The sequence below is a fragment of the Podarcis vaucheri genome (assembly GCF_965113315.1).
Source record: "Podarcis vaucheri genome assembly, chromosome: 3".
NCBI classification, from domain to species: domain Eukaryota; kingdom Metazoa; phylum Chordata; class Lepidosauria; order Squamata; family Lacertidae; genus Podarcis; species Podarcis vaucheri.
In genome coordinates, this window is record NC_138761.1 from 1,128,438 (window position 1) to 1,155,727 (window position 27,290).

Below are 27,290 nucleotides of genomic sequence, written 5' to 3' on the forward strand. Positions count from 1 at the left end.
CGGCAGCAGAGGGGGCTCATTCTCCTCTTTGCAACAGGTGGTTCTGAGGATTTCCTACAGGGAAGAAGGGAAGAGCGGAACTTGGTACGCACAATTCCTCACCTCGTCGCTGCAGAATGAATCCAGTTTCCTTGTCCTGCTAGTGGAAGAAGGCTGCTAGGAGAGGAAGCCCACAGTCTAAGGGAAAAACCCCACAAGTCTATTTCTGGCCTTGCCAATCACGAAACCCATCTTCTCTTCTCTTTCCTTCTTCTCCCACCACCTGAGATGTTTTTCTGGCACACTCCAAGTACTGCAAAAGACAATTCCCTTGAAGGCCTTCCTAAGCACAACAAGGGAGGTGTTGCAACCCCCCCCCCAAAAAAAATGGGGACACCACTACACACTCCAGAATACAAAAGCATAAACACATACCCTTGGTCATTTACCTGCTGTGGGGAGCAGGCTTACCAAAGCAACCTCTTTGTCCAGCAGCACCTAGAGACAGGACATCACCCAGGGAAACAAGTCCGATTCTTTGATGTTGGGGACTATTTGAGCAGCTGGGCAGCCTCCATCGCCCCCTCTCCCCTCTCCCTCCCCACTGGTCTCTAGGACTGGGCCAGAATGAAAATGGCATGCCAATAGGGAGACTTCTTGCAGGAGGCCCATTGTGCCATCATCACCACAACTATCATCATCACCAGCATCACCTCAGGGCCACCTGCTCCTCTTACTCTCTGGCCCCCTCCAGCGCTGACAGAGAGCTCCAGGCTCGGCTTAGGAAGGAAATCAGGTCCTCAAGGGGGCACCCTGCCTGCCAACAGGAAGACAAGAGGGCTGCCCAGCCCCAAGGCTCAGCTGCTGTTTCCGAGGAGGAGACCCTGGAATGGCACAGGTCTGGCTGCTTGGCTGGCAGCACCCTGGGGACAACATGTCATGGGGAAGCAGGGTCTGCCAGGCACCTAGTGTGTGGGGGTGGGGTGGGGGGCAGAGGCAGCAATAGGAACCTTGAGCAGCCACCAGCATCATTGTGAACCTCTCTCCATGGAGAAGGGCTGGTCCTGTCCTGCAAGAAGCCATTCCACTCAGCCACAAAGATGAGAAACTGGCACAGCCAGCACTATGGGGCAGTAGAAGGAAGCAGAGCATGAGGTGTTCTCTATCTGCCCCCCAGGATCCAAGCTGGGAACTGTGCTTTCTACCCAGAATTAGGAGTGAGCAGTGAGGTAGTACAGTTTGTGGATGGCACACAACTTTTCAAGGTGGTGAAAACCAAAGCAGGCTGCAGAGCTCCAGAAGGATCTTTCGACACTGGCTAGATGGGCCACAAAACAGCAAATCCAGCTCAATGCAAGGAACTGTGAAACTGAGGGGGTTGGACTAGATGATCATCATGGTCCCTTGCAACTCTACAATCTATGATTCTGTGATGCACCTTGGGGCAATATATACTGAAAGCGCCAGAATTTGCCACAGCTAATCAGGGAACATAGAATCATAGAATCATAGAGTTGGAAGAGACCACAAGGGCCATCGAGTCCAACCCCCTGCCAAGCAGGAAACACCATCAGAGCACTCCTGACATATGGTTGTCAAGCCTCTGCTTAAAGACCTCCAAAGGAGGAGACTCCACCACACTCCTTGGCAGCAAATTCCACTGTCGAACAGCTCTTACTGTCAGGAAGTTCTTCCTAATGTTTCGGTGGAATCTTCTTTCTTGTAGTTTGGATCCATTGCTCCGTGTCCGCTTCTCTGGAGCAGCAGAAAACAACCTTTCTCCCTCCTCTATGTGACATCCTTTTATATATTTGAACATGGCTATCATATCACCCCTTAACCTCCTCTTCTCCAGGCTAAACATGCCCAGCTCCCTTAGCCGTTCCTCATAAGGCATCGTTTCCAGGCCTTGGACCATTTTGGTTGCCCTCCTCTGGACACGTTCCAGTTTGTCAGTGTCCTTCTTGAATTGTGGTGCCCAGAACTGGACACAGTACTCCAGGTGTGGTCTGACCAGAGCAGAATACCAGGCTTAAGTTGGGACATCAAAATGAAAAAAACATCAGCCTGGTTTGCAGCAACCGTGAAAAAAAAAAGATAATCAGGGATAGGAAGGAGGCTGGAAACAAACCTGCCAGTATCACAAATCCACGGGGCCAAAAGGATACAGCAAACCCAATGCCCAGTTTGGGTCACTGTGCCTTTTAAGCAGAACACTGCAGGGCTGGAAAAGTTTCAGAAAAGGGCAACGGAAATGGATTGGCGGGATGGAGAAACTCTCCCGCGAGAGAAGGCGCCGCCGCTTGGAGCTTTTCTTGCTGCTCCCCCCCCCTAGGATGGGGAGAGGAAGAGGAGAGCTGGTGAAAGGGGCGTGGAACTAGGGGGGGGGAGGAGGATGGGGATCCCTCTCCCCTTGATATCATAACTGGGCATAGCTGTCAACTTTCAGATTTGAAAAGAAGGGATCCGCAGCCTCCCCTGTCCCAGGGACAGTCTATGGGAGATCTAACAATCTGGGATACCAGCGGGAAGCAGCGCTGGAATAAGGGAATTTCTGGCAAAAAGGGGGAAGGTTGACAGCTATGGATCCTGTGCCCACAGTGGCACCCAGGCATCCCCAAACAGGAGGAGAGCACCTTTTGCCGCTCTCAGGTAGACTGGCTCTGGCCCTGGAGGCTCCATGCAGGACTCCTCAGAAACAAAGGGGACCCATCCGGCCCAGGATCCTGCCATAGCTGTCCACTTTCAGATTTGAAAATGAGGGATCAGCAGCCTCCCCTGTCCCAGGGACAGTCTACGGGATGTCTAGCAATCTGGGATAGCAGTGGGAAATGGCGCCCACAGTGGCACCCAGGCGCCCCAAGCAGGAGGAGAGCGCCTTTTGCCCTCTAAGGTAGACTGGCTCTGGCCCTGGAGGCTCCATGCAGGACTCCTCAGAAACAAAGGGGACCCATCCGGCCCAGGATCCTGCCATAGCTGTCAACTTTCAGGTTTGAAAAGAAGGGATCCGCAGCCTCCCCTGTCCCAGGGACAGTCTATGGGAGATCTAACAATCTGGGATACCAGCGGGAAGCGGCGCTGGAATAAGGGAACTTCCCGCAAAAAAGGGGAAGGTTGACAGCTGTGTAACTGGGGGGTCCCGCAACGAAGCTGTGGGGGGAGGCAGCAGGGGGCTTCCTTTGGGTCCTGGGCAGCCCAGTGGGAAGCGGAGCCTCCCTGCCCCGGGGCAGTCTACTTTCCCGGGGGGCGGGGGCTGGCGCCTTCACGGGGGGCCGGGCGAGCTGGGAGGCCTCATCCCGAAGGGGCTGGGCTCTGCTGCCGCCCCTCTGCCCGCCCCCGTCCTCCTCCTCCCACGGCGGGGGGGGCGAAGGGGCGGGGCCCCGAGCCCGGCGCTCCCCGTCACGACCCTCATTTGCATGCGGCCCGGCCCGCCCCGCGGCTTCCCTCCGACCGACCTGCCTCTGCCTCTGCCTCAGCTTCCTCCGCCGCCGCCGCCGCCTCCGCCGCCGCCAGGGGCCCCGGGCCAGGCCAGCCCTTCCCTCTCCCGCTGCCAGGCAACAAGAAGGCCGCCGCGCATTGGCCGCGCCTCGCGCCCGCCACCACCCCGGCGCGCCATTGGCCCGCCCGCCCTCGCCATAGCAACGCCACGCGCCATTGGCTGGCCGGGGAGCTGTTTGGTCGCCAGGGGAACCGCGCGGGGGGGGAGGCGTCGTCGGCGTGCGGAACACGTGACTGCCCGAGGAGGGCGGGGCTAAGGTGCCTGCCGAGGTTATAAAGGGCCGGGGCAGCGCGCGGCGTCTCAGTCCAGGCCGGGAGGAGCCGAGGGGAGGATGGGGCGGGAAAGGAGTTGCATTCACGGCCTCAGGAAAAGTTGCTTCAGGCTGCCGGGGGAAGAACGTGGCACGCCGGTGGAATGTCTTCCATTAGCAGGTTGTCAGTGGAGAGATTGACAGGGAAACGGGTCAGACCTGAGGTATAAATATTGGCTTTTACAGTTGCTCTGGAGAGGAGCAGCAGCTCATGGGATCGAACTTTGATGCTCTGCAAAGGTCATTTTCTACATCAGGAGACTGAGAAGCTTGTCAGCTCTTGGGGGGGGGGGGGCCGCGAGTGCTTTAAGAGGAGGAATCAAAGGCTTGCCCTGCAAGAGCTCTATTGCGGGTTGGGTCTGCAAAAGCCTTTCTCTAGCTATTGTAGAGCCGGTTATAATTTATAACAGAGAGGTTTCTGTGTCTGCTGGTTGAATTTTACATCTGGGGTGTGGCAACAAAATGCATGTTCTAATTGTTTCAGCCATTAAAGTTTTAAGCAATCAAGGAAGTTCTGAATGCCAAGAATCTTTATTTTTTCGTTCTGTTTTCCCAACAAAAGTGTTGCCTTTGTTGAACTGAACATAATTTTTCTGCATCACATTTCCTCTGTAGAAAAGGAATGTGGTTTGATAAAAGATAAATCTGTGAAGATCTTAAGGTGCAGACTGAATTGTTACTAAGACCAGGAATATTCAGTATGCCAGGAGGAGGATGAAACCCTAAAGAGTTGGAGGCAACAGATGGTGAAACAGAGAGGCCCTTCACACAGGTGTTTTGAGGAATGAAACAGTCAAATGATGGAGCTGTGATGTTGGAGGAGTGGAAGGAAGCCATGGATGGAGAGATGAGAAGACCACCTGAGCTGGCGGAGATAAGAGAAAGGGCTCTGTACACCTTGGAGTGAATTTAGAGAAAAAAGCTATCAAACATCCGCTTCCCTTCTCTTGCTTCTGCATCATCGGCTTCCTTTGGACCCCGCTGCCCCCAGCATGGGATAGATGACGAGGGAGGCAGCTTGTTTTCAGGGAAGCAGCTGATGGCTTTCTTCCTGCTTCTCTGTAGACCCAATTCCACAGGGACATGAAACAGGAGGGTGGGGGAGAACCCCCACCAGTCATTAGACTGGATCTCCCACTGCTTCAACCATTGGCCATGATGCTCAGTCATTCCCCCCCCCCAAAAAAAAAATACTAGGCTTTGCCCTAAAAAGCAACTTATAAATATGTTTAATATTAAAGAATTGGGGCCAAGCCCAGCAAAAAAGGTCTCACGGCAAAGAGAAATCATCAAAGCACAGCATGTAACCAAATATATTTCCTTTATTGCACATGACAAAAGCCGCACACCGTTGTCATGACGGGGTCCCATCACCTCTGGAAGTCTGGCTGCAGGAGAGAAATGTAACTGGGGCAAAGCAGCCCCAAAGTCCCCACCTGGGTCTGGCACCTGGTGAGCAGGAGCTGCTTCTTCTGACCCACTATTTCCCACCAAATAAGGTCTCGTCCTTAGGCCTGGCTGGGAGAGAGGGGGGCAACTCAGGGTGTTCAGGGCATGCTGGGAACAGGGTCACAACACAGACTTCAAGGCCACGCACAGGCCCTGGGAAGAGACCAAGGAGTGGGCATTACAGAAGGCGAAAGAGAGACCCCAACTAAGCTAGTTTTCCTTCAAGCCAGGAGTTGGCACCGTTCTTCTTTATGGAGCTTGCAAGAGGAGTGGCAGCCCTTCCTTGAGAGGGATCTACCAGCCTAGCTGACCAGCCCTCTCTCCCCTCCGCCCTGTTCCTCCTCTCTGGGCCCTGCAGTCATGAGCGCTCCCCTCCTGGGTCCACGATAAGGCAAAGGCAGCTCTTTGGGGGAAGGCGAAGACTCACAGTCACCTGAGAGAAGGGGGCAGCTTAACGGCTCAGGGAAATGCCCACAGAGCCTCTGCTCAGGCCACAGGGCGATGGGTGGGAGACTGGCAAGGCAGGGTCCCAGGCAGGCACCAGCCCTTGAGACTGGCTGGAGCTGCCAGGGGCAGTTGGAGGAGCCGCAGAGAAAAGGCTGAGGGCAGCAGCAGCAGCAGGCACTCCATGCACTGAGGGATGGGGAAGGGGGTCACTGCCCCACCCACCTATTTATTTGGGGTAACAGCACTGAACATAGGATACAGAAAGTGCTTGCCCACCGGCGGGCGGAGGGGCCGCTTCCTGGGTGTGCACTGCTGCCTCCCGCCCGGTGCAGTCCATCAAACAGACAGCAGACAACTGGTTTTTTCAGCAAGGCTGGAGTGGAGACAAAGAACGACCGCAGAGTGGGTGGGGAGCTGGGAGGCTTCCGACCTGCTGGGCAGACCTGGGCTTCAGCAGCAAGTCAGAGGTGGAGGCTGCCCCTCGCTTTGTGGTCTGCCTGCGGAACAGTGAGTTGGCACATCCTGCTGCCAGCAGCAATGGGAGAGCAGTGACCCAGACCTCACACCCAGCTCCTGAGCCCTGGGCCTTGACTAGTGCCCAGAGACGATGGCCAGAGCCCAGTCTCTGATGGCCACGGTGGTGTCTTGCAGGTACGTCCAAGAGGAATGGCTGAGGCTGGTCACATGTTTCCGCAAGCACTCCCACGACCCTTCGCCACTGGAGGAGAGAGCAGAGGGTGAGCATGCATGCTCTAGGCCTCCTGGATTACTTTGGGACATGCCTTGTTTTGTCTCCAATCGGTTTGGATCCCCCCCCCCCCGGAACCTGAAGTGGGTTTCCCCTCCCCATTCTGTGTTCTTCTATTCCTACTTCTCTTCCGCAGTCAAGCAGCCCCTGCTGTCTGCTTTGTGTGGCACCAAGGGTTCTGTGTGCAGACCATACTCACTTGCAGGAAGCCACCCAGAGTGTCCAGGCCCCCTCCAGGGACCCAGCAACGTAGTCCACAGCAGGCAGGAAGTAGTTCCGCATGAGGAAGAGCAGCAGCTCCTTGAGGTATTCTGCCCCGTGCAGCACGGAATCTGGAACCCGGGTCTGGAGCTGGCAGGGAAGACGAGGCGGCTCAGCCAGGCTCAAGTGCCAGCCTTGCCCTTGCTAGGCAGAGAACCTGGGGCTGGCCAGACACACCCTAGAAAGTGGAGCAGTCCTAGCTAGAGGGTGGGCAGGGCCCAGACCCCTGCTCCTCAATTACTGCCAGGCCACAGTTCCTTTTGATTCATATGCCAAAGAGAACAGGGTGGCCTCCAGCAGATGGAGAACCATAAGCACAGGTCCAGATCCCCTTAAGGAACTTACAGGGGAAAAGGACCCAGGATGGGGTGGGGAAGAGAAAGGCAGGCAGGCAGGCGGACAGAAGACTCCGAAAATACTGGGAGCAACATTTGGCTCCTCTGCAAAGGGAGTTCAGGTCAAGAGCCTTCAGCTGCCACTGCCGCCACCTCCTCACAGCTTCTGCCCGTACTTGCTACTCATTGGAGTGGCGGATACCACTGCAACTGTATTTCCTCAGCGGCACTGCCCACACGCGCAGAACCGGGGCCTGTGGACCCAGGTGAATAGGCTGGTGCAGAGAGTGCCTGCCAGTGAATTTACTTTCCCACCCTCCAGCTTAGCAGATAAATGGTTGATGGCCTAGAGGGGTTAAAACCAGCCCAAAACAAAGACATCGCTTGACAGTTCACAGCCCAGCTGTGCCTCTGAAAGTGGGGAAACCATCTGTCTGGCACATTCTCTGCACAGAACCCTGCCTTGCCTCGTCTGCTGCTGACCCCCTTCAGAGGAGGCTGTGGTCAGATGCCTCTTTTGGGAAGTCCACTGCCAGGGCCTGCATCCCACCGCCACCTTCAACCACCCTCTCCGCTGATGCCCGCCTCTCTCCTTCCCTGCCTCCGGCGAGCCCCACCCTTACCCATTCGATGAACCTGGGGAGGTTGTCACTGAGCCAGGTGAGCTGAGCAGAGCACTTCCCAGAGATGTAGGCGGCCGTTTCGTTTGTCTTTGCCCACACCAGCTCCAGGTTGGGTCCCAGCACGGTGGCCACGCGAGAGTAGTAGAGAGGCATGTTTGCTTCCAGCCAGCTGCGAGGAACAAGGGGCGGCAGCAGGGTGAGACCCTGGCAACAGGCTCCCTCCCAAGGGCCGCCCAGAGGGAGAGCGCTCTTCTGCGCTGGTCCCCCTTGAAGGGAGGGGGCCTCCCTGCCGACTGAGCGCCAGCGCAAGCCACTGACCTGTAGCCTTCCCCAGAGAAGTGGGAAACTCTGCTCCAGGCTTGCTGGGATGCAGAGAGGATGCCGGAAGAGCGAAGCACCTGAGCCGAGGCAGAAGCTGGAAAACACAACATGCTCCCCTGAGTGGGCTGCTGGTGCAGCGGGGGTGGGTGTCTCTGGGGCAGCCCCCTCCCACGTGCCTCCTGTGGGGGTCAGGTGGGATTGCTATGAGGAATTATGAAGAATGGAGCACGCCATTGTGTCAGCCATGAAAGCATTGCCTTGACTGGGCTTGATTCATTGACAATAAGTTCTGATTAAATCCCACAAGCCTCTGCATCTCTGCCCATCTTCTCTACTGTTCATTTTCTCTGCCTGACAGGCACGTATAAGCATTCTAAACACAGATTGGTTGCTTCACTAGGCCTCCTGAGCCATAAAGATAGAAGGTAGCTTTGATGTAACTTTGATGTGGTTTGTTAATCTTTAGGTAGATCTTAAGGGCCAGGAAGAGAGATCACAAGGAGATGGTAAATACTACCTGTCCTTCCTCTCCTGTTTACTGCTGTTTATGACTTCCGGGGTTTCCTAAAAACATTCCTCCTTGATTCCTATTTACTCGGAACTATGCATGCATGCTCAAGTAGGAAATAGTTTCTTTGTAGTTACAAGGATTTCTCTGATCTGACTTTGTCCCACGTGGGGATGTTTTTGAAATGCTCAGAGGACATCTGATTGGTTCTTACAAGCGCTGTGCTAAAAGTTCTTTTATTAATCAGGGTCCAATCCTTCCTTGCCCTTTCCTCCAGGGGCGGGGTCTCACCTTCAAAGGAGCCATGAGTCCTGATGTCATGCATTAGGAACCCCGCAGTGAATACCAAGGCGACCAGCAGCAGACGAGCCCAAGGAAGGCCACTGGCTTTCATCTTCAGCAGCAGGTTCTGAAGGGGAAACACAAAGAGAGGAAACCGGTAGGAGAATCTCTGGGATGCAGATGACTAGCCCATCCCCAAGGATGGAGATTATTCTGGATCCTTTGCTGTCGCTTGAGGCGGCCTTAGTGGTCAAGAGTGCCTTCCATCTGTGGCCCAGCTGTGCCCCCATCTGGACAGGGACAGCCTAACTTCTGTTGTCTATGCCCTGGCAACCTCTACGTTCGATTACTGCAATGCGTTATACATAGGGCTGCCTCTGAAGACAGTTCAGAAACTTCAGCTAGTGCAGAATTGGGCAGCCTGGTTGCTGACCGGGGCAAGACAGTTTGAGCATATTACATCGATCCTGGTCCGACTGCACTGGCTGCTAATTCAAAGTGCTTGTTTTGACATATAAAGTCTTAAATGGCTCAGGACAGCAATACCTCAAGGACTGCCTCTCTGCATATGAACCAAGCCGGATCCTGAGATCATCCTGCGAGGCCCTTCTTTGTGTAATTTCTTCAATGAATAATAATTTATAATAACAATAGTTTATTTATACCCCGCCCATCTGGCTGAGTTTCCCCAGCAACTCTGGGCGGCTCCCAATCAGTGTTAAAAACAGTACAGTGTTACATATTAAAAACTTCCCTGAACAGGGCTGCCTTAAGATGTCTTCTGAATGTCAGGTAATTATTTATCTCTTTGACATCTGATGGGAGGGCGTTCCACAGGGCAGACGCCACTACCGAGAAGGCCCTCTGTCTGGTTCCCTGTAGCCTCACTTCTCGCAATGAGGGAACCGCCAGAAGGCCCTCGGAGCTAGATCTCAGTGTCCGGGCAGAACGATGGGGGTGGAGACGCTCCTTCAGGTATACTGGGCCTTTGAGGCCGTTTAGGGCTTTCAAGGTCAACACCAACACCTTGAATTATGCCCGGGAACATGCTGGGAGCCAATGCAGATCTCTCAGAACCAATGTTATGTGGTCCCGGCGGCCACTCCCAGTCACCAGTCTAGCTGCCGCATTCTGGATTAATTGCAGTTTCCGGGTCACCTTCAAAGGTAGCCCCACGTAGAGCGTGTTGCAGTAGTCCAAGCGTGAGATAACTAGAGCATGCACCACTCTGGCGAGACAGTTCGCGGGCAGGTAGGGTCTTAGTCTGCGTACCAGGTGGAGCTGGTAGACAGCTGCCCTGGACACAGAATTAACCTGTGCCTCCATGGACAGCTGTGAGTACAAAATGATTCCCAGGCTACGCACCTGGTCCTTCAGGGGCACAGTTACCCTATTCAAGACCAGGGAATCCCCCACACCAACCCGCTCCCTGTCCCCCAAAAACAGTACTTCTGTCTTGTCAGGATTCAACCTCAATCTGTTAGCCGCCATCCATCCCCCAACCGCCTCCAGGCACTCACACAGGACCAGAGCCAGTGTGGTGTGGTGGTTAGTCTCCTAATCTGGGGAACCGGGTTCGCGTCTCCGCTCCTCCACCTGCAGCTGCTGGGTGACCTTGGGCCAGTCACACTTCTTTGAAGTCTCTCAGCCCCACTCACCTCACAGAATGTTTGTTGTGGGGCAGGAAGGGAAAGGAGAATGTGAGCCGCTTTGAGACTCCTTAAAGGGAGTGAAAGGCGGGATATCAAATCCAAACTCTTCTTCTTCTTCTTCAGAGGGCAGCAGCACAAGAAAGGGCCTTTTCTGCAGTGGCTTCCCATTTGTGGAATGCTCTCACCAGGGAAATTCAGCTGGTGCCTTCATTATATACCAGGCAAAAACATTCCTTTTTAACCTGGCCTTTGGTTGACTAACACCGGAAACCCTTTGAAATGTGTTGTGGGAGGGGAGATTTGGGGTTTGTTTTTGTTCCTGTTTTTATTGTGTATTTGTGTTTTTACACTATGCTGTGAACTGCTCTAAGATCTACAGTTGAAGGGAGGTATACAAACTGAATAAATAATAATGATACCTTGCAGGCAGCTCTGCAAGCTGCAACATCCTGTTCGCTGTTTGGTCCTTTCATGGTCAGTTCCTCGTTTGTGACTTTGAACGAATGAACTGTTTCCTGTAAAGATTTCCGCACCTGGAAGAGAAACGGTCCACAAACACCGTCACAAAGCCACAGGTGACCCTTGGACCACACCGGGATGGTTGCAACCCAACAGAAGCAGCAGGAATGGGGGGGGGGGCAGAAGGGCCAGACAGCCAGGTGCTCTGCTGCCCTCCCCATCCCCACTCCCCTCAGGGGCCTTGCCTCTCTGCACTCCACCCTTGAGCCCAGGGTGGATAAAAACCAATGCTTTCTTTTAAAAGCACATTTTTTTTATTTAAATCAGATTTTTAAAATAAAATGCTTTTGGAGGAAAAATCTTTTTAAAGATAGTTTTCTATTTAAGTTACATTTTAGTCCAAAGGCTATTCAAAGGATTTGTTTTAAGTTTTTCATGTGTACTAAAATTCAGTCAGTCTAAGTTTTCTTTAAAAAAAAATTGTTTAACCATATCAGTTAACAAACATGGATACATATGCTATATTATTGTTTTAGTTAAATAAATGGTTTAAATTGTTATTAAGGAAACACCGTATTTTTCTCCCTATAGGGTGCACTGGCCCATAGGGCACACTTTTTTTTGGGGGGGGGATAAAGGGGGAAAAATTATTTCCCCCCCCCGAGCCCCAAAGAGCAAAGAAGCCATGACAGCGAGCAGGATGGATCCCGCTAGCTGTCTTGGCTTCGTTTTTAGCCTCGGGGCTGGGGGTCCAGGAGCGAAGGCGAGGTTGCGCTCAACCTCGCCATCACTCCCAGAGCTTGCCGGGCTGGGGGAACCCGAACTTCCCCCGACCCCAGCCCCCAGAAGGGGTCCGAGAGTGACGGTGAGGTTGCATTCAACCTCGCCATCACTCCCAGAGCTAGGCAGCAGTCCATCCCAAAAGGCTGCTCTATTGCCAAGGTTCAGTCGTTCCAGCTCATCACAGCTTGTGCTTCCTGCTAGTTCTGTCTGCTTCTGAGCTTTGCTATCTCCCATGAGCTGCATGACAGGATGAGTTTGAACTCTGAAAGGGATCCTGCTGCCCACATGCTCCATAGTTTGCATCGGGTTCAGAGCAGGGCCTGGGAGGCTCAAGCAGGGTGGATTTGCTTTAAATCAAATCAGTTTAACTCACTAGTCAGTAAGACTTGATTTAAATCATTTTTTTACTGAAAGACTCCTTCTTGCTGGTATAATCTTAACATTTACAACCAGATGAAGGTTTCATTTTTGGAATAATAAATTTTCAGAGTAGTTTTTACAATTCAGCAAAAAATTACCGATTTGGTTATACTATTAGAAATACATAGACAGATAATTATGAAATTATTGTGAGGTTTAATAAGTTAACTGCTTATATTTGGACAACCTTTCTGCTGTAATTTATTGAAAGGAGAAAAACAATTACCGTATTTTTCGCCCTATAGGACGCACTTTCCCCCCTCCAAAAATGAAGGGGAAATGTGTGTGCGTCCTATGGGGCGAATGCAGGCTTCAGGAAGCTATCCGCAAGCCTGCAGAGCCCAGCGGGAACTCCTGCGGGCTCCGAAGGCTTGCGGATAGCTGCCTGCAGCCCTAAGCCCGGGGTGTGCAGCACGGGCTTCGGATAGCAGCAAGCTCCGGGAGCTCCCGGATCCGTTCTGGGGGTTGGGGGAAGCTCGGGCTTCCCCAGCCCGCAAGCTCTGAGAGTGATGGACCAGACAGGCAGGCCATTAATTCATCCATGTTGTCTGTCCCTAGCGTACAAACTACTGCTTCAAGCAAGAGGCAGTCCAAAGAGCAGGAGCCACAAACCTTTTTGGAAGTGCTGTCCCAGGTCTGCACAAAGTGATTCAGGAGCAGGCTGGGAAAACAAAGCAAAGGCATCAGCTCAAGGATCTCTGCAGGCCTGGCCTGTTTTTTGAGTTTGGATTTGATATCCTGCTTTATCACTCCCCTTCAGGAGTCTCAAAGCGGCTCACATTCTCCTTTCCCTTCCTCCCCCACAACAAACACTCTGTGAGGTGAGTGGGGCTGAGAGACTTCAGAGAAGTGTGACTGGCCCAAGGTCACCCAGCAGCTGCAGGTGGAGGAGCGGAGACGCGAACCCGGTTCCCCAGATTGTGAGTCTATCGCTCTTAACCCCTACACCACACTGGCTCACTGTTGCATGCACCTTCCCAAAGAGAGACACCCCACTGCTCTCCCTGCGAAACAGGGGAGGGTCCTCCGCTCCCTGGCGGACTTTGCGTCATTTCAGCAACCACGAGGGCTCGAAGCACAGCCTTTCCAAAAAGTTCAAGCGGACGTTCAACCACCACGACTGTAAGCAGGATTGGTATCCTGCAGGTTTCCAAACCATCAAGCAGGACACGCAATGGGGAAGCATCCCTGCCGAGTCTCACCTTGACTGTGGGAGGTGTTTGATGTACAGCTGCCTCCAGACATTGAAGCTGAGGGGATCCAGGCGGAGGCCTTCGGCCAGGCAGTTGAGCAGCTGCACAGGACGAGAGCAGAATTGGTCCCAGGAGTCTAATAGCCAAACGGCAGCAGCAGCAGCCACAGGACTAAAGACTTCAAGATAGCGTGACAGATTTATGACATTCCTGGTGCCCCCCTTATTGATCCCAGTTGGGGTCAGGAAGGGGTGCCTTCCTTACAGCCTCCCCTCTTTCTGGAACTGCCTTTGGGGTGAGCTCTCCTTCCTATTCTGGCTCTCAGTGCCGCATTAGGAGGCCCAAAGAGGTTCCTCCCCATCTAATGGTTCCAGACAGAGAGAAAGGAGGCTACAGTTCCAAGCAGTGGGGTTGGGTGTCACAGTGTGTGTGTGTCTGAAAGCGTCATTTGGCTGCTGCACACCTGTCTCTGCAGCAGAGGGAGAGGGAGAGAGCCATTCATCGCTCGCACCTGCATAACACACAAAATGCTCCAGCTTCCATCCCTGGCACCTCTGTCTGCCCAAGACACAGCCAGAGTCGGCAATGCACCTAACGCCAAGTCGTAAGCACTTGCCTTGAACTGCCCTGGGCTCAGATTCAATGATACTGTGGCCCTGTTAAAAGCAGCTGTAGTCAACTGCATGGATGCCAATCAATTATATCTGCAAAAATTTGACCTAAACAATAGCCATGGTTCTCAAGCTAAAACATGTTTTCCTTGTTTTTAGATCATTAATAGGACATTTAATTCCTCCAGAAGAGATGGGAAATTCAAGGTTGCCACATTAGCGACAAACAAAACTAGTTTGCTTGCATTCCAGTCTCTCGGGGGCTGAGGGAGGGTCCTGCACCTTTCCAGTCTGCCTGGATTCCAACCCACACCCCTCCTTCCATCCTTGGCAGCCAAGCAAGGGGGAGTAAAAGGGATCTGGAAGCGAGAAGAGCCAAGAAAACCCTGGGGCTGAGCCTCCCAAGGAGGGCCCAGCAGACATCCCCTCCTATTTCAGAGAGAGAGAGACGCCCAGTTTATCAGAAGAACTGCCACCCATGGGTTTGGCGCTGGAGGGAATTAAGGAACAAAATAGATCCTCCGACTCAACAAACTGGGGGAACCTTTTCATCCAGAGGTTTTAAACTCCTCAGTCTATCTCAGTTGTTGTCTAAATGTGGCAGCCCCACTAGATACTCGAGGAAGGCCCCCCCCTTCTGCCCCCTCCTCACCTCTTTCTGCATATCAAGGGGGCAGCTGGGCAGGGCTCTGGAGAGGAAGGAAGGGAAGTAGGTGTGCAGCGTGGTCTCAGGCTTAGCCCCAAAGGCCAGGACTTTCAGGCGGGGATACAACTGGCGCAGCTGCTCCTGCAGGCTGGGGAGAAAGAACGTTTGCTGCATATGAAATACAGCGTTTCCTGCTGTATTTTTACATGTGCACACACAGTTCTGCCCGGATTTTATATAAATAGTTGTATCTGTTAATACTGTCCTAAACTATATAGCGAATACATTTGCATCCTCTGGAAGAAATGCGCAGCTTGTACAGTTACTGTTGGGGGCCTGAGTTCAACATTTTATTTTAAATTTGGCTTGAAACGGTTCAGTAACCCGTTGTGTAAACTAGAAGCATCAATTTGAAAGCTATTAAAATCTCAAAATTGAACTCTAACCACAACACCAGTTGAATTCTATGCTAACAGTGGGGTTATTAAAATGCTGCCTAAACTACCAAAGGTGGAGCAGAAGGTTAGGAAAGGAAACTTGCTCAGATGTGAGGCAGCCTGCAGAAAGGCTTTTCTGCATCTCCCTGTTATTTACTTCATGTATGAATTGCTTCCTGGGAAACATCTCAAAGCAACTGAAAAACAATTTCTGTGCAAACAGAGGCCCTCCGCACGACACCCCCCTCAGTCTCCCCAGTAATGGGGCGGGGCTCTAACTCTTCCCCTACATGCACTGTGAGCCGGTCTCCCTTTAGGTGTCATACCTGGGGGATAGAGAGTTGTTGGGCATGAAGGCAAAGTCCATGAGAGGGAAGAAGTCTTTGGGTCCTATCATACCAAAGCCTTTGGTCAAGTTGGGATGCATCCTGCCAAGGAAAAAGCAACGGCTGTCAGCTGGGGAAAGCCACTCCCATTCATTACAAACTCCGCCTCTGCTCCCCGTGCTGGAACAAGGGCCTCCACAGGCCTACCTCGAAGGGCTATACTGCAGAAAAACCAAACCTGCCCTGTTTGTGCCCACCATCCCTGGCTGACTTCCTCTTGCTGTTGAGCCCAGGAGCGCCCCAGGTTGCCCCTTCCAGAGGCCGCCTCCCGGACATGAGAACCCAGGGCATGTAGCACAGCTGCCTTTGGGGATCCAGCAGCAGTTTACTGGCCCACACCCAACCCATCTGAACCTCCAAGCACTGCTCTGACTCCTTAACTGCCTCTCCTGATTCTGATGGAACCGAGAGACAGAGCTGAGTGCTATCTGCATATTGAGGACACTTTGCTCCAAATCTCCCTACGACAGCTCCCAGAGGCTTCAGAGAGACGTCAAATAGCACGGGGGGGGGGGGGGGCTTGGAATCATGCTGAATAAACAAACAAGGACATGGCAACTCACAACAGCAGCCGATCCAGGTAGGCAATGGCGTACGGGGAGAGAGATTTGATTCCCAGAACAGGGAACATAATGCCGAGCCACACTGTGGAGAAAAGAGTTGGGAGAGCAACAGCGTTACATTTCTGCCCTTGCCTTCGTTCGAGGATGGAGCTCTGGGCTGATGAGCTTCAGAAAGGCAGCTGCTCCATGTGCCTTCAGGCCACGCAACATGCTCTTGAGCCACACCACCAGAGGGTCTGGGGCAGGGTGAGAAGAGGGCATCGCCCTTCAAGGGGCTGGAGAAGATCCTTCTACCTCCTGATCAGCCCTTCCCCCCCCATATCATTTTTATTAAGTCTCCAAAAATATTCCAAAGTGTTTATCATCATATACATTTTTTTAAAAAGCTGCCGCCGTCCTCACCTTTAAGTCCTTCTGTAAGATCAGTAAATCCCGCTTGACCCAAGGCCCACATGATCGTGAGACATTTGGCCGGACGGCTTTGATGGGAGCTCAGCAGCTCAAGATACTGAAGTGGAAAAGGGAAAGATGGCAGGATTAAAGCGCAACTCTCGGCACAGAGCCCAGTGGGAAAGAGGGCCAAAGCGACAATGCTCCCTCGCAAGCAGCTGGAGCTCTCTAGCGCAGAACATCAGCTCCTGCCTTCTCTGGGATATGAGATGTGAGGGACTGAAGCTGGGACTCCCAGCACAGAGAAAAGAGGGTCGGGGAGGGAGGGGCCCTGTTCCATGCGCATGCAGGGCAAGAGTATGCTTTCCAATTCCGCAGGTGATAGCTTTCACTTTTGCTACCTGTCTCAGTAAAATATACCAGGAACTCTGGGAAACCTGGGTACCTTGGGGAGGGACAGAGGGCTGCCTCTCCAGGTTGGACGGGGCAACTGCAGCTACCCACCTTGCTCAAGTTCATGGTGGCAACTTTAGGCCTGTCCATCAGCATGGCCTGAATGCAGATCCTGTAGCCGTGCAGGGAGTCCCCTGGAAGACAAGGATGGCGAGGAAGACTGTGAGGGCCCTTCAGATTGGGTGTTTTAGCCTGGAGCCCAGAGCCCTTGCGCACCGCAGATTTCATCGCACACTGGGCTCCTGGCAAATCTATGCGGCTGCTGTGGGATCAGAGCGGGAGGAGAGAAACAGAAGCCCACCCAGGCATGCGTGTCCCCCGGTGTCCCGCTTTACTCAATACAATATAGAGTGGCAGAAGCTTTAGAGCCCATAGTCCTTGCTGTGGCCCCCAATCCTCCTCCAGGAAATGGCCCAATCCCCTCTTGAAGTCCCCTATAAGAACACAGCCAGCACCATGCTTGTTCACTAATGTAGCTCTGACTTTAATTTGCTGCCTCTCACCCAATTCTCTTGCTGGCCCATGGAGCCAGAGTACAGAACTGCAGGGTTGGGACCTCACAAGTCATCTAGTCCAACCCCCTACAATGTAGGTATCACAGCTGGCACCTCTTTCCCCCTTGGGGTCCCCCCAGGTCTCCACCCCACACGTCTCTGCCCTGCTGCTCCCCATCTTTCAGTACCTCACCACAAAAGTCACAGCTTCACCAGAGGCTTTTCACCTCCTTGCACCCTTTAGGGTAACAGCATTAAGAATTAGGTGGGTGTGAAATCAGGTTTGTTCACAACCTCAGTGGGCAGCCCTGGTCACTTTTAGTGCCACTTCCAGCACATAAACTGCCTTGAGGTACATGCAACACCCACCAGGGCCCTGAGTACAAATACAGTGTTACCTCTAGTTGCGGACACAATCCGTTCCGGGATGCGGCGCTTCTGCGCAAAAGAGCGCTTCTGCACATGTGCGAAGCGCACAGAACACTTCTGCGCGTGCGGTGAAACCCAGAAGTATACTTCTGGGTTTGCCGTGTTCACAACCCAAAAAGCCACAACATTAAGCAAACCCAACAAGAGGTATGACTGTAGTTTCCCTCAACTGCTCTCTGCCCTCAAGGGAGCACCTTTGACCCAACGGCTGGTTTACTGGGCTGCACTTCACACTCACCAGGAGTCTTGTCCAGCTCTTGCAACATTGTGTAAATACAGTGGTCAAAGAAAAGCTCCAGGACACCCGCCGATTTCGACAGCAAGGACTTGATGGTGCTCCTCAGCTCTTTGTTCACAAGGCAGTAGGGATAGTCTGCAGCCAAAAGTAAGGTGGCAGTGTGAAGGAAGGGCTGGCTTTCGTTAGCCCCCACTGCTGCAACAACTTTCCCATGAGTAAAGCACAGGTGGGAAGCCACATCCCTAAACAGCAGAGCAGTCCAAAACTGCGGCTTCAGCAGATTCTCGGGGAGCCCCAGTTCAGAATTCGACCTTGGCAGCACAAGGATAACGTGGAGAGAACTGTGCAGAGGTGACTGGCCTGCCCTACGAGAACCAAACCAGGCACAGCTGCTTCTTCACCAGCGCAAAGCCAGAAGCCAATGCTGAAGCCGCCTTGCCAGAGCTCTCAAGTCGACCACAATTCAAATACGGGTGAGTCTGTCAAGGGCTCCTGGGTTTTGGAGCAGAGATACATTCTGACCAGGAGGACAAGTATAAGAGCCCTTGGGATGAAAAGGAAATAAGCGACCACCAAAGTCTGCAAGGCCCCAGCCCAGGATGCTGCCCAACTGCCAAAGCCAGCCTCTTCGTCCCTGTGGAGCCGGGAAGAGCATCTTTGGATCTCCTGGCCTCTGCCCTGCTGCCAAACGCCACTGGGAAACGCTGAAGACAAAGGCAGCATTGTGAAGCCACGCCGGGAGCATTCGGCACCTGACACCCTTTCCAAGCCAAGGCAGCAGACTCTGCCCATAACGCCCCCGATGGGCTTCCAGCTACTTGGCATATTGGCAGGAAAGACAGGAGCTGCTTTTCACCCTCCCTTGGGTCAGAAAAGGGCGAGAAAGGCATTCCGAGCAGGAACTGAACATGCCGTGGTTATGAGACTTGCTTCTCTAAGCACAAGCTCAGAGGGAATGGCTGGGAGGAGACCTCGCCTCTCTCTCTCTCCTGGGCTTTTTCCTGCCCAGGCCAAACCAGGCAGCCAAGCCCACATTCCTCATCCCCGGAGGCACAAAAAAGTCTGTGTGACAGAATGTAGGACACATCATCAGCAACCCTGAGAATTTATCTTCTTTTAAAAGGAGTAAGAAAGAAACCACCAGTGTGTTTTCAGGTATATGAAGAAGTGAGACTCTGGTTTAGAATTCCAGGGGTCACAACCCATACAACCCTCTCCTTGCCTGCAAAAACTCTGTTGCTGGTGTCACAGCTGCACAAAAATGTCAGGTATTACTTTTGTTTCTGCAGTCCTCCAAAAACAGAGAACAAATTTCCAAATTCTGAAGAACAAGATTCCTAGCAAAACCATACAAATCCATGCAGCATTCAAATGCTGGCAATTTCCCACCCAATTTACAAGCGTGAGGTTTTCTAACTGCAGAATTCAAAATCTTGCTGGCAGGAGCTTACTCACGTTTCTCCCTCTGTGATCAATGAACTAGAAAGTCTGAGTGTTGTGCAAGCAGCTGCCAAGGCCCCAAACCAAGCCCACAGCAGAACAGGTGCTCTGGGTGTTCAAGCGAGCAAGATGGCCTCTCTCTCTCTCTCGCAAACACACGCACAACTTTCCAAGGCAACACTTACCATGAGGGTGCTGGCTGAGGGTGGGGTCGCTCTTTGGAGCTTGCAGCTTGTAGTTCAGATATCCAGCCAGGTCTTTGACCCACACAGAAGGATTCTCGGGGAACATGCTCAAGCTTTTGTCCAGCTCCTTCTGGAGTTCTGACAAATCAAGCTGGGGTGGGGAAGAGTTAGCTGAGCTGCTGCAAAGGGAAGACCCCCCACTCCCCACTTTAGCAGGGCACATTTGGGCTGTTTCCGGAACCGCTCCCCAAGTGAACCTATTCCACAAACGGAAGTGGCTGCCCCTCAGCCAAGGAGTCCCACCTCAACTCCATTGACCCCCGAGGGAAAGAGGAAGCTGTCTTGTCCTGTCTGTCCATCTGCCCTCTTTGGCAGTCACTCTCCGGGGTCTTGAGCAGAGAAAGATGTTTGACATCACAGAGCACCTGATCATTTAGCTTGAGGTGTCGGGGATTAAACTTTCAGCATGCAGGAGAAATGCTCCACTGCTGGTTCCTTCAAGGGTCAGTCAAATGACTGGACCCTGCCTCTCCTTTAGAGGTCATGACCTATCAGCCAAAGGCTCTTTCCCCAGCATCCCATCCATGCGCCAAGTGGAGCGCCCATTAAATCTTCAGAAGGACTGTCAGCTGCTTGCCCCCTCCCCCAGGCAAGGGGGGAGAGGGAGGCAGTGAGTCCCTAGAGCACTGCTTGCTTCCTTCCCTCCTTCTGCAGCTTAAAGCTGGTCCCTAATCTACATGAACAAGAGATGCATTTTCGGTACTTCACCTTCCAAATTCTAGGAAAAGACACAGGAAGGAGGCAACACATTTCCAGCTCGTATATTAAGGAAGGCAAAGTTTAGGACTCCCCCTCCAAAATAAAAAAAAATAGACGAGTTGCCTTTTTAGACTATTACTATTTATTCTGAAGCTAAAGGCGGTGCATGAGGTAGACACCAGCATCAATGCAAAGGCTGGCGAAAGGCACAGTCCCTTCCTGGAAGTGGTTCAAAGAGCAGTCCTAGATACATGGGATGAGGAGGAGACCTTTATGCACGCATTGACAACTCGGGGTTTCTTCTAAAGTTCCTTTCTCTAGCTAGGTGAAACAGCCAGCATAGCAATTCTGGATACTTTTTAGGAATGATGCCCTTGCCTCCTCATCAAAAGAAACTCAAGGCAGCTGACAAATCAAGACAGTATTTAAAACGATGGGGTGGGCGCCGCTGGAGAAGAAGCCCTGGAGCAGGAGAGCCCCGCTGGCCTGGATGGAGCAGAGAAGGACGGGAGCATTTCCGCCTGCCTCACCCTAGTCCAGGCATAGGGAAACTCGGCCCTCCAGATGTTTTCAGACTACAATTCCCATCATCCCTGACCAGCGGTCCTGCTAGCTAGGGATGATGGGAGTTGTAGTCTCAAAACATCTGGAGGGCCGAGTTTGCCTATGCCTGCCCTAGGCAGACCTCGCCATGGGCAGAAAATAGGTTAAGGAAGGGGGCTGGGGGCCCATCGGCCACCCGGCGCAGCTTGTCCTGCCCCCCTCCGGTCCCCCATGACCTCCCGGGGCTTCTCCGCAGCTGCCGTCCCAGGCAGGCAGCAGCGCCCACAGATCCCCCTTCCCGCCAGCCACTCACCGCCTTGAGCGCGTCCTCCAGGCTGCGGAAGCGGCCCTGCTTGGGCGCTGGGTCCCCACCGGGTGGAGCCTTCTTGCCACTCTTGCCGCCGCCGGCCGAGGCCTTCCTGGACGCTGGCTGCCCTGGCAGAGGAGGCGGAACCTCATCTTTGCTCTGCTGCCGCCGCCGTCCAGATGCCGCCACCGCCTTGTCCAGGCGTAGCTCCAGGAGGCTCTCCTGCGCGGCCAAGGGAGCTGCAGGCCCAGAGCAGAGACAGCCATCACAGGCTGAACGCACAGCTGCCCCCGCCCCCTGCCCTGGGGTATAATATTAATATAATAATAATAATTTATTATTTATACCTCACCCATCTGGTTGGGTTTCCCCAGTCTCTCTGGGCGGCTTCCAACAAAGTATTAAAATACAATGGTCTGTTAAACATTAAAAGCTTCCCTAAAGAGGGCTGCCTTCAGATTTCTTCTAAACGTCAGATAGTTGTTTATTTCTTTGATATCTGATGGGAGGGCGTTCCACAGGGCGGGTGCCACCACTGAGAAGGCCCTGTGCCTTGTTCCCTGTAACCTCGATTCTTGCAGGGAGGGAACTGCCAGAAGGCAATCGGAGCTGGACCTCCGTGTCCGGGCTGAACGATGGGGATGGAGACGCTCCTTCAGGTCTACTGGACCGAGGCCGTTGAGGGCTTTAAAGGTCAGCACCAATAATAATAATAATAATAATAAATTTGTTATTTATAACCCACCCATCTGGCTTGGTTTCCCCAGGCACTCTGGACGGCTTCCAACAGAATATTAAAATACAGTAGTCCATCAAACATTAAAAGCTTCCCTCAACAGGGCTGCCTTCAGAAAGTCAGATAGTTCTTTATCTCCTTGACATCTGCTGGGAGGGCGTTCCACAGGGCTGGACTCTGATAAAAAAGGTAAAGGTACCCCTGCCCGTACGGGCCAGTCTTGCCAGACTCTAGGGTTGTGCACTCATCTCACTCTATAGGCCGGGAGCCAGCGCTGTCCGCAGACACTTCCGGGTCACGTGGCCAGCATGACAAGCTGCATCTGGCGAGCACACGGAAACGCCGTTTACCTTCCCGCTGGTAAGCGGTCCCCCTATTTATCTACTTGCACCCGGAGGTGCTTTCGAACTGCTAGGTGGGCAGGAGCTGGGACCAAGCAACGGGAGCGCACCCCGCCGCAGGGATTCGAACTGCCAACCTTTCGATCGGCAAGCCCTAGGCGCTAAGGTTTTACCCACAGCGCCACCGCGTCCCTAAAGAAAGCATTGTAGTTGGCAGGATGGACTCTGATGCTCGGGCCCAAATAATAATAATAATAATAATAATAATATATTTGTACCCCACTCATCTGGCTGGGTTTCTCCAGCCACTCTGGGGGACTTCCAACTAAACATTAAAATACAATAATTTATCAGCTATTAAGAGCTTCCCTCAAGAGGGCTGCCTTCTGATGCCTTCTAAAAGTCAGATAGTTGTTTATTTCCTTGACATCTGCTGGGAGGAGGCGCCACCACCAAGAAGGCCCTCTGCCTGGTTCCCTGTAACTTGCAGTGAGGGAACCGCCAGAAGGCCCTCGGCGCTGGACCTCAGTGTCTGGGCTTAACGATGGGGATGGAGACGCTCCTTCAGGTCTACTGGACCGAGGCCGTTGAGGGCTTTAAGGGTCAGCACCAATAATAATAATAATAAATTTGTTATTTGTACCCCACCCATCTGGCTTGGTTTCCCCAGCCACTCTAGGCGGCTTCCAACAGAATATTAAAATACAGTAGTCCATCAAACATTAAAAGGTTCCCTAAACAGGGCTGCCTTCTGATGCCTTCTAAAAGTCAGATATCTTGACATCTGCTGGGAGGAGGCGCCACCACCGAGAAGGCCCTGTGCCTGGCTCCCTGTATCCTCGCAAGGAGGGACCCGCCAGAAGGCCCTCGGCGCCGGACCCCGGTGTCCGGGGAGGCGGAGACGCTCCTTCAGCTCTCCTGGGCCCCGGAGGCCGTTCGGGCCTTTCAAGTGAGGGTAGCCTGCCGCGGGCCCGGGAGGCTCGACGCCGCACTCACCGCCCAGCGCCTTCCGCCCCGAGGGGCCTCCTCCTCCTCCTCGGCCTCCTCCGGCGCCGCCCCTCCGGCCGGGCTTCCCCACCACCTCCCAGCGGCCCAGCACCGCCGCCGCCATCGCGCCCAACCGCCGCCGCCTCAGCCGGAGAGGCCCGCGGGAGGCCGGCGCGCATGCGCCAGGGCGGGCGGAGGCGGGACCTGGCGCGGCTCCCCCAGGCGCTGATTGGCCGCGCAGGCGCCCGCCCCGAGCCCGCACGCTCTGCCACGTCCCCGGCCGGGCCCGCCTCCTGGGATCACGTGACGCCGGAGAGGGAGGGAGGGAGGGAGGGAGGGAGAGGCCGCGGAGTTCCGTCCTTCGCCGCTAGGGGCGCTCCGCCCGCGTCTCTCTGCGTTTCCTGGCCTGCATGTCGCGGCTTTTCCTCCCGCCAGGGGGCGCCCTGCTTCTCTTCGCAACAACCCTGCGAGGGAGGCGGAGATGCTGGGAGCGGACAAGGGAGGGTCCTATTTTCTGAGCGATATTTATTATTATTATTATTATTATTATTATTATTATTATTATTACTATTATTACTATTATTACTATTATTATTACTATTACTGAGCGATATTATTATTATTATTATTATTATTATTATTATTATTATTATTATTTCACAGTGGCAATAATAATAATAATAATAATAATTAATAAATTAATAAAACTTACTTCTTCTTATTATTATTATTTCTTATTTATACCCCGCCCATCTGGCAAGAATGCTCATTGCCAGAAAATGGAAGGGGGAAAAGACCCCGACAAAGGAGGAATGACCAGTAAAGTTATTTGAATACATTGAGCAGGCTAAAATGACAGGAACAATTCTTGTTGAGTCGTTGAGTCGTGTCCGCCTCTTCGTGACCCCCTGGACCAGAGCACGCCAGGCACTCCCGTCTTCAGTTAGGAATAGAATGAGCCAAAAGTTCACTAAGGAATGGGAGTGTTATAAAAGTTACCTAGAAAAACATTGTTTTTCTGAGGATGTCAGACTATTCTCCACCAGAGCCAGGGCCTTCTCAGTGATGGCTCCGACCTGGTGGAATGCTCTGTCCCATGAGACTAGGGCCCTGCAGGATTTAACCTCCTTCCACCGGGCCTGTAAGACAGAGCTATTCCGCCTGGCCTTTAATCTGAATTCAGCCTCATCTTTTATCTCCCTTCCCTTCTCCTCCCCCTCCCCTTTTATGAAGATCACTCGCTCTGAGACCCCACAGCTAATTCTCCCCTGGTCTCCTCGCTGGCCCAAGTAGGACCAATTCAGCCAGCTAGCCCTGGGGATTATCTAATTGATTTTTGATTTTTATTGTCATTCATGTTTTTATACTGTATTTTATGCTGTTTTTATAATTGTTATAAAGTGTTTTAAATTTGTTGTTAGACGCCCTGAGCCCGGTTTTTGAACCAGGAAGGGCGGGGTATAAATAAAAAGTTGTTGTTGTTGTTGTTGTTGCTGTTGTTATTATCTCTTCAATTCTTTGATTCTATTAACTCATTCCGCTCCTTCGCAATCTCCTTATCCTCCTTTAACACCAAACGCCTCCCTAGCTGGTCTCCTGCTACAAAGCTGTGGCTGCCAGCAACTGGTATTCAGAATCATGGCTGCCTTGACAGTCGAGGTGGAACACAGTCCTCAGTCAGCAGCCATGGAGAATCCTGTGCCCCCTAAGTACAGAGGAAGATGGCACCTGCCCAGTTTCGCCACCCGCCTTGATTCCACCCCTTTGGGGATTTCTAGCTTATTGGACTCCATCCTGTCCCTTCCCTGTCCTTTGTGTCTCAAGGGATTCACCATTTCCCTCTGGTTTACAGAAGAGTCACAGCTCAGTGCGAAAGCGCCTGCAGGCGGCCTGGGAGAGGCCCCTGCCAGCCAGTGAAGGCAATATTGATGAATTGTGTTGTTGTTGAGTCGTTTAGTCGTGTCCGCCTCTTCGTGACCCCCTGGACCAGAGCACGCCAGGCCCCCCTGTCTTCCACTGCCTGCCGCAGTTTGGTCAGACTCATGCTGGTAGCTTCGAGAACACTGTCCCACCATCTCGTCCTCTGTCATCCCCTTCTCCTTGTGCCCTCCATCTTTCCCAACATCAGGGTCTTTTCCAGGGAGTCTTCTCTTCTCATGAGGCGGCCAAAGTCTTGGAGCCTCAGCTTCAGGATCTGTCCTTCCAGTGAGCACTCAGGGCTGATTTCCTTCAGAATGGAGAGGTTGGATCTTCTTGCAGTCCATGGGACTCTGCAGAGTCTCCTCCAGGACCGGAATTCAAAGCATCAATTCTTCGGCGATCAGCCTTCTTTATGGTCCAGCTCTCACTTCCATACATCACGACTGGGAAAACCATAGCTTTAACCATACGGACCTTTGTTGTCAAGGTGATGTCTCTGCTTTTTAAGATGCTGTCTAGGTTTGTCATTGCTTTTCTCCCAAGAAGCAGGCGTCTTTTAATTTCATAGCTGCTGTCACCATCTGCAGTGATCATGGAGCCCAAGAAAGTAAAATCTCTCACTGCCTCCATTTATATTGAGGACGTGTCGGTGGGGCCAAGTCAGCTTTCCGTGTGTCCCCCCCCCCCATTTCATCAGGTATCCCTTGTGACCTCTGTCTCTCTGGGCTCTCCTTTAAAACCAAGCTCTCTACCTGGCCCCAGCCATCCTTTCCCTGAAGGGTGATCTAGCTCTCTTCATCTTGTGCTGATCTAGTGATTTGTGATGTATTTTGGAGAGGTTTTATGAATTTTATTGATTTTATGCTGTGCTATACTTTCTTAGTGTTCTGTTTGTTATGGAAAAAACCCGAATGGCCAAAGTACGTCGAGAAGGATTGTGAGAAAGCTCACCGTGCACCGAGCAAGTCGGCCAAGACAGTAGAAGCAGAGAAATGCTTTGTAAGCGTCGGAGGCCATTAGCTATGTCGTGTTGCTGGCATTGCAACGCTAATAAACTGGTTTTGACCTTTCAAGCCTTTTGTGGCTTGGGACCCTCATACTTACGGGACCGCCTCTCCTGGTCTGCCCCGCGGAAGACCCTAAGGTCCATGAATAATAATAGCTTGAAGGTCCCTGGCCCTAAGGATGTCAGATTATCCTCCACCAGGGCCAGGGCCTTCTCAGTGATGGCTCCCACCTGGTGGAATGCTCTGTCCCATGAGACTAGGGCCCTGCAGGATTTAACTTCCTTCCGCCGGGCCTGTAAGACAGAGCTATTCCGCCTGGCCTTTAATTTCATAGAATCATAGAGTTGGAAGAGACCACAAGGGCCATCGAGTCCAACCCCCTGCCAAGCAGGAAATTTGAATTCAGCCTGATCATTTATTTCCCTTCCCTTCCCTCACCCGCTCTCAGACCCCACAGCTAATTCTCCCCTGGTCTCCTCGCTGGCCCAAGTAGGACCAATTCAGCCAGCTAGCCCTGGGGATTATCTAATGCTTATTAGATGGATTTCCCCTAAATTGATTTCTGAACTTTGAATTTTATTATTTACATTTTATACTGTATTTTATGTTGTTTTTTGTTGCATCAATTAAGTGTTTTAAATTTGTTGTTAGCTGCCCTGAGCCCGGTTTTCTGAACCCGGAAGGGCGGGGTATAAATAAAAATTTTTTTATTTATTTATTAAACACCATTTAATTGATCTGACTCGCGTCCAGATTGACTGACCGTCCGAGGCAACTGAACCGGGGTACCAATAATCATTTTGGTATTTTCTCTAACAACTGGTGGTATAGTTGTTTTTTCTTTGCAAAATACATAAATATCCGTTCTGTGCAAGGACCCCCCGATCCCATTTCTACATCCGGACCATGCCTGATCCACTTGATCACCGTCCCAACTCACACAGCACTGGCAGAACCTACCATGCCTTAGCAACAGGATGGACACCACACGGAGCTGAAGATGGGACAACTAAGTTTCTTAACCATTTGGTTCCCAAAACATCTCCCCCCCCCCCGGAGACCACCTGAAAATTGCTGAGAGCCTTGGTGAGCCATAGTTAATTTTTCTGCCTGTTGCACCCATTGCAATAATAATAATAATAATAATAA

At 52.5% G+C, this 27,290-nt stretch overlaps 1 protein-coding gene and 1 long non-coding RNA gene across 2 annotated transcripts in view; one reads left to right on the forward strand and one right to left on the reverse strand.

The window, feature by feature from the left end:
- LOC309529773 overlaps positions 1–27,290 on the forward strand; it is a 405,398-nt gene that overhangs the window by 4,761 nt on the left and 373,347 nt on the right. The window lies entirely within an intron of this gene.
- Positions 5,093–23,368, reverse strand: TMEM214 (transmembrane protein 214). Its single transcript, XM_082217564.1, has 17 exons — positions 23,224–23,368; positions 21,157–21,389; positions 19,542–19,692; positions 17,917–18,051; positions 16,807–16,889; positions 16,315–16,420; positions 15,913–15,994; positions 15,290–15,391; positions 14,533–14,674; positions 13,279–13,370; positions 12,689–12,737; positions 10,834–10,947; positions 8,772–8,889; positions 7,970–8,066; positions 7,652–7,820; positions 6,632–6,783; positions 5,093–6,402 (listed from the first exon to the last, which is right to left on the reverse strand). The coding sequence occupies exons 1-17, from the start codon at positions 23,336–23,338 to the stop codon at positions 6,276–6,278; spliced, it is 2,067 nt and encodes a 688-aa protein (XP_082073690.1). The 5' UTR covers positions 23,339–23,368; the 3' UTR covers positions 5,093–6,275.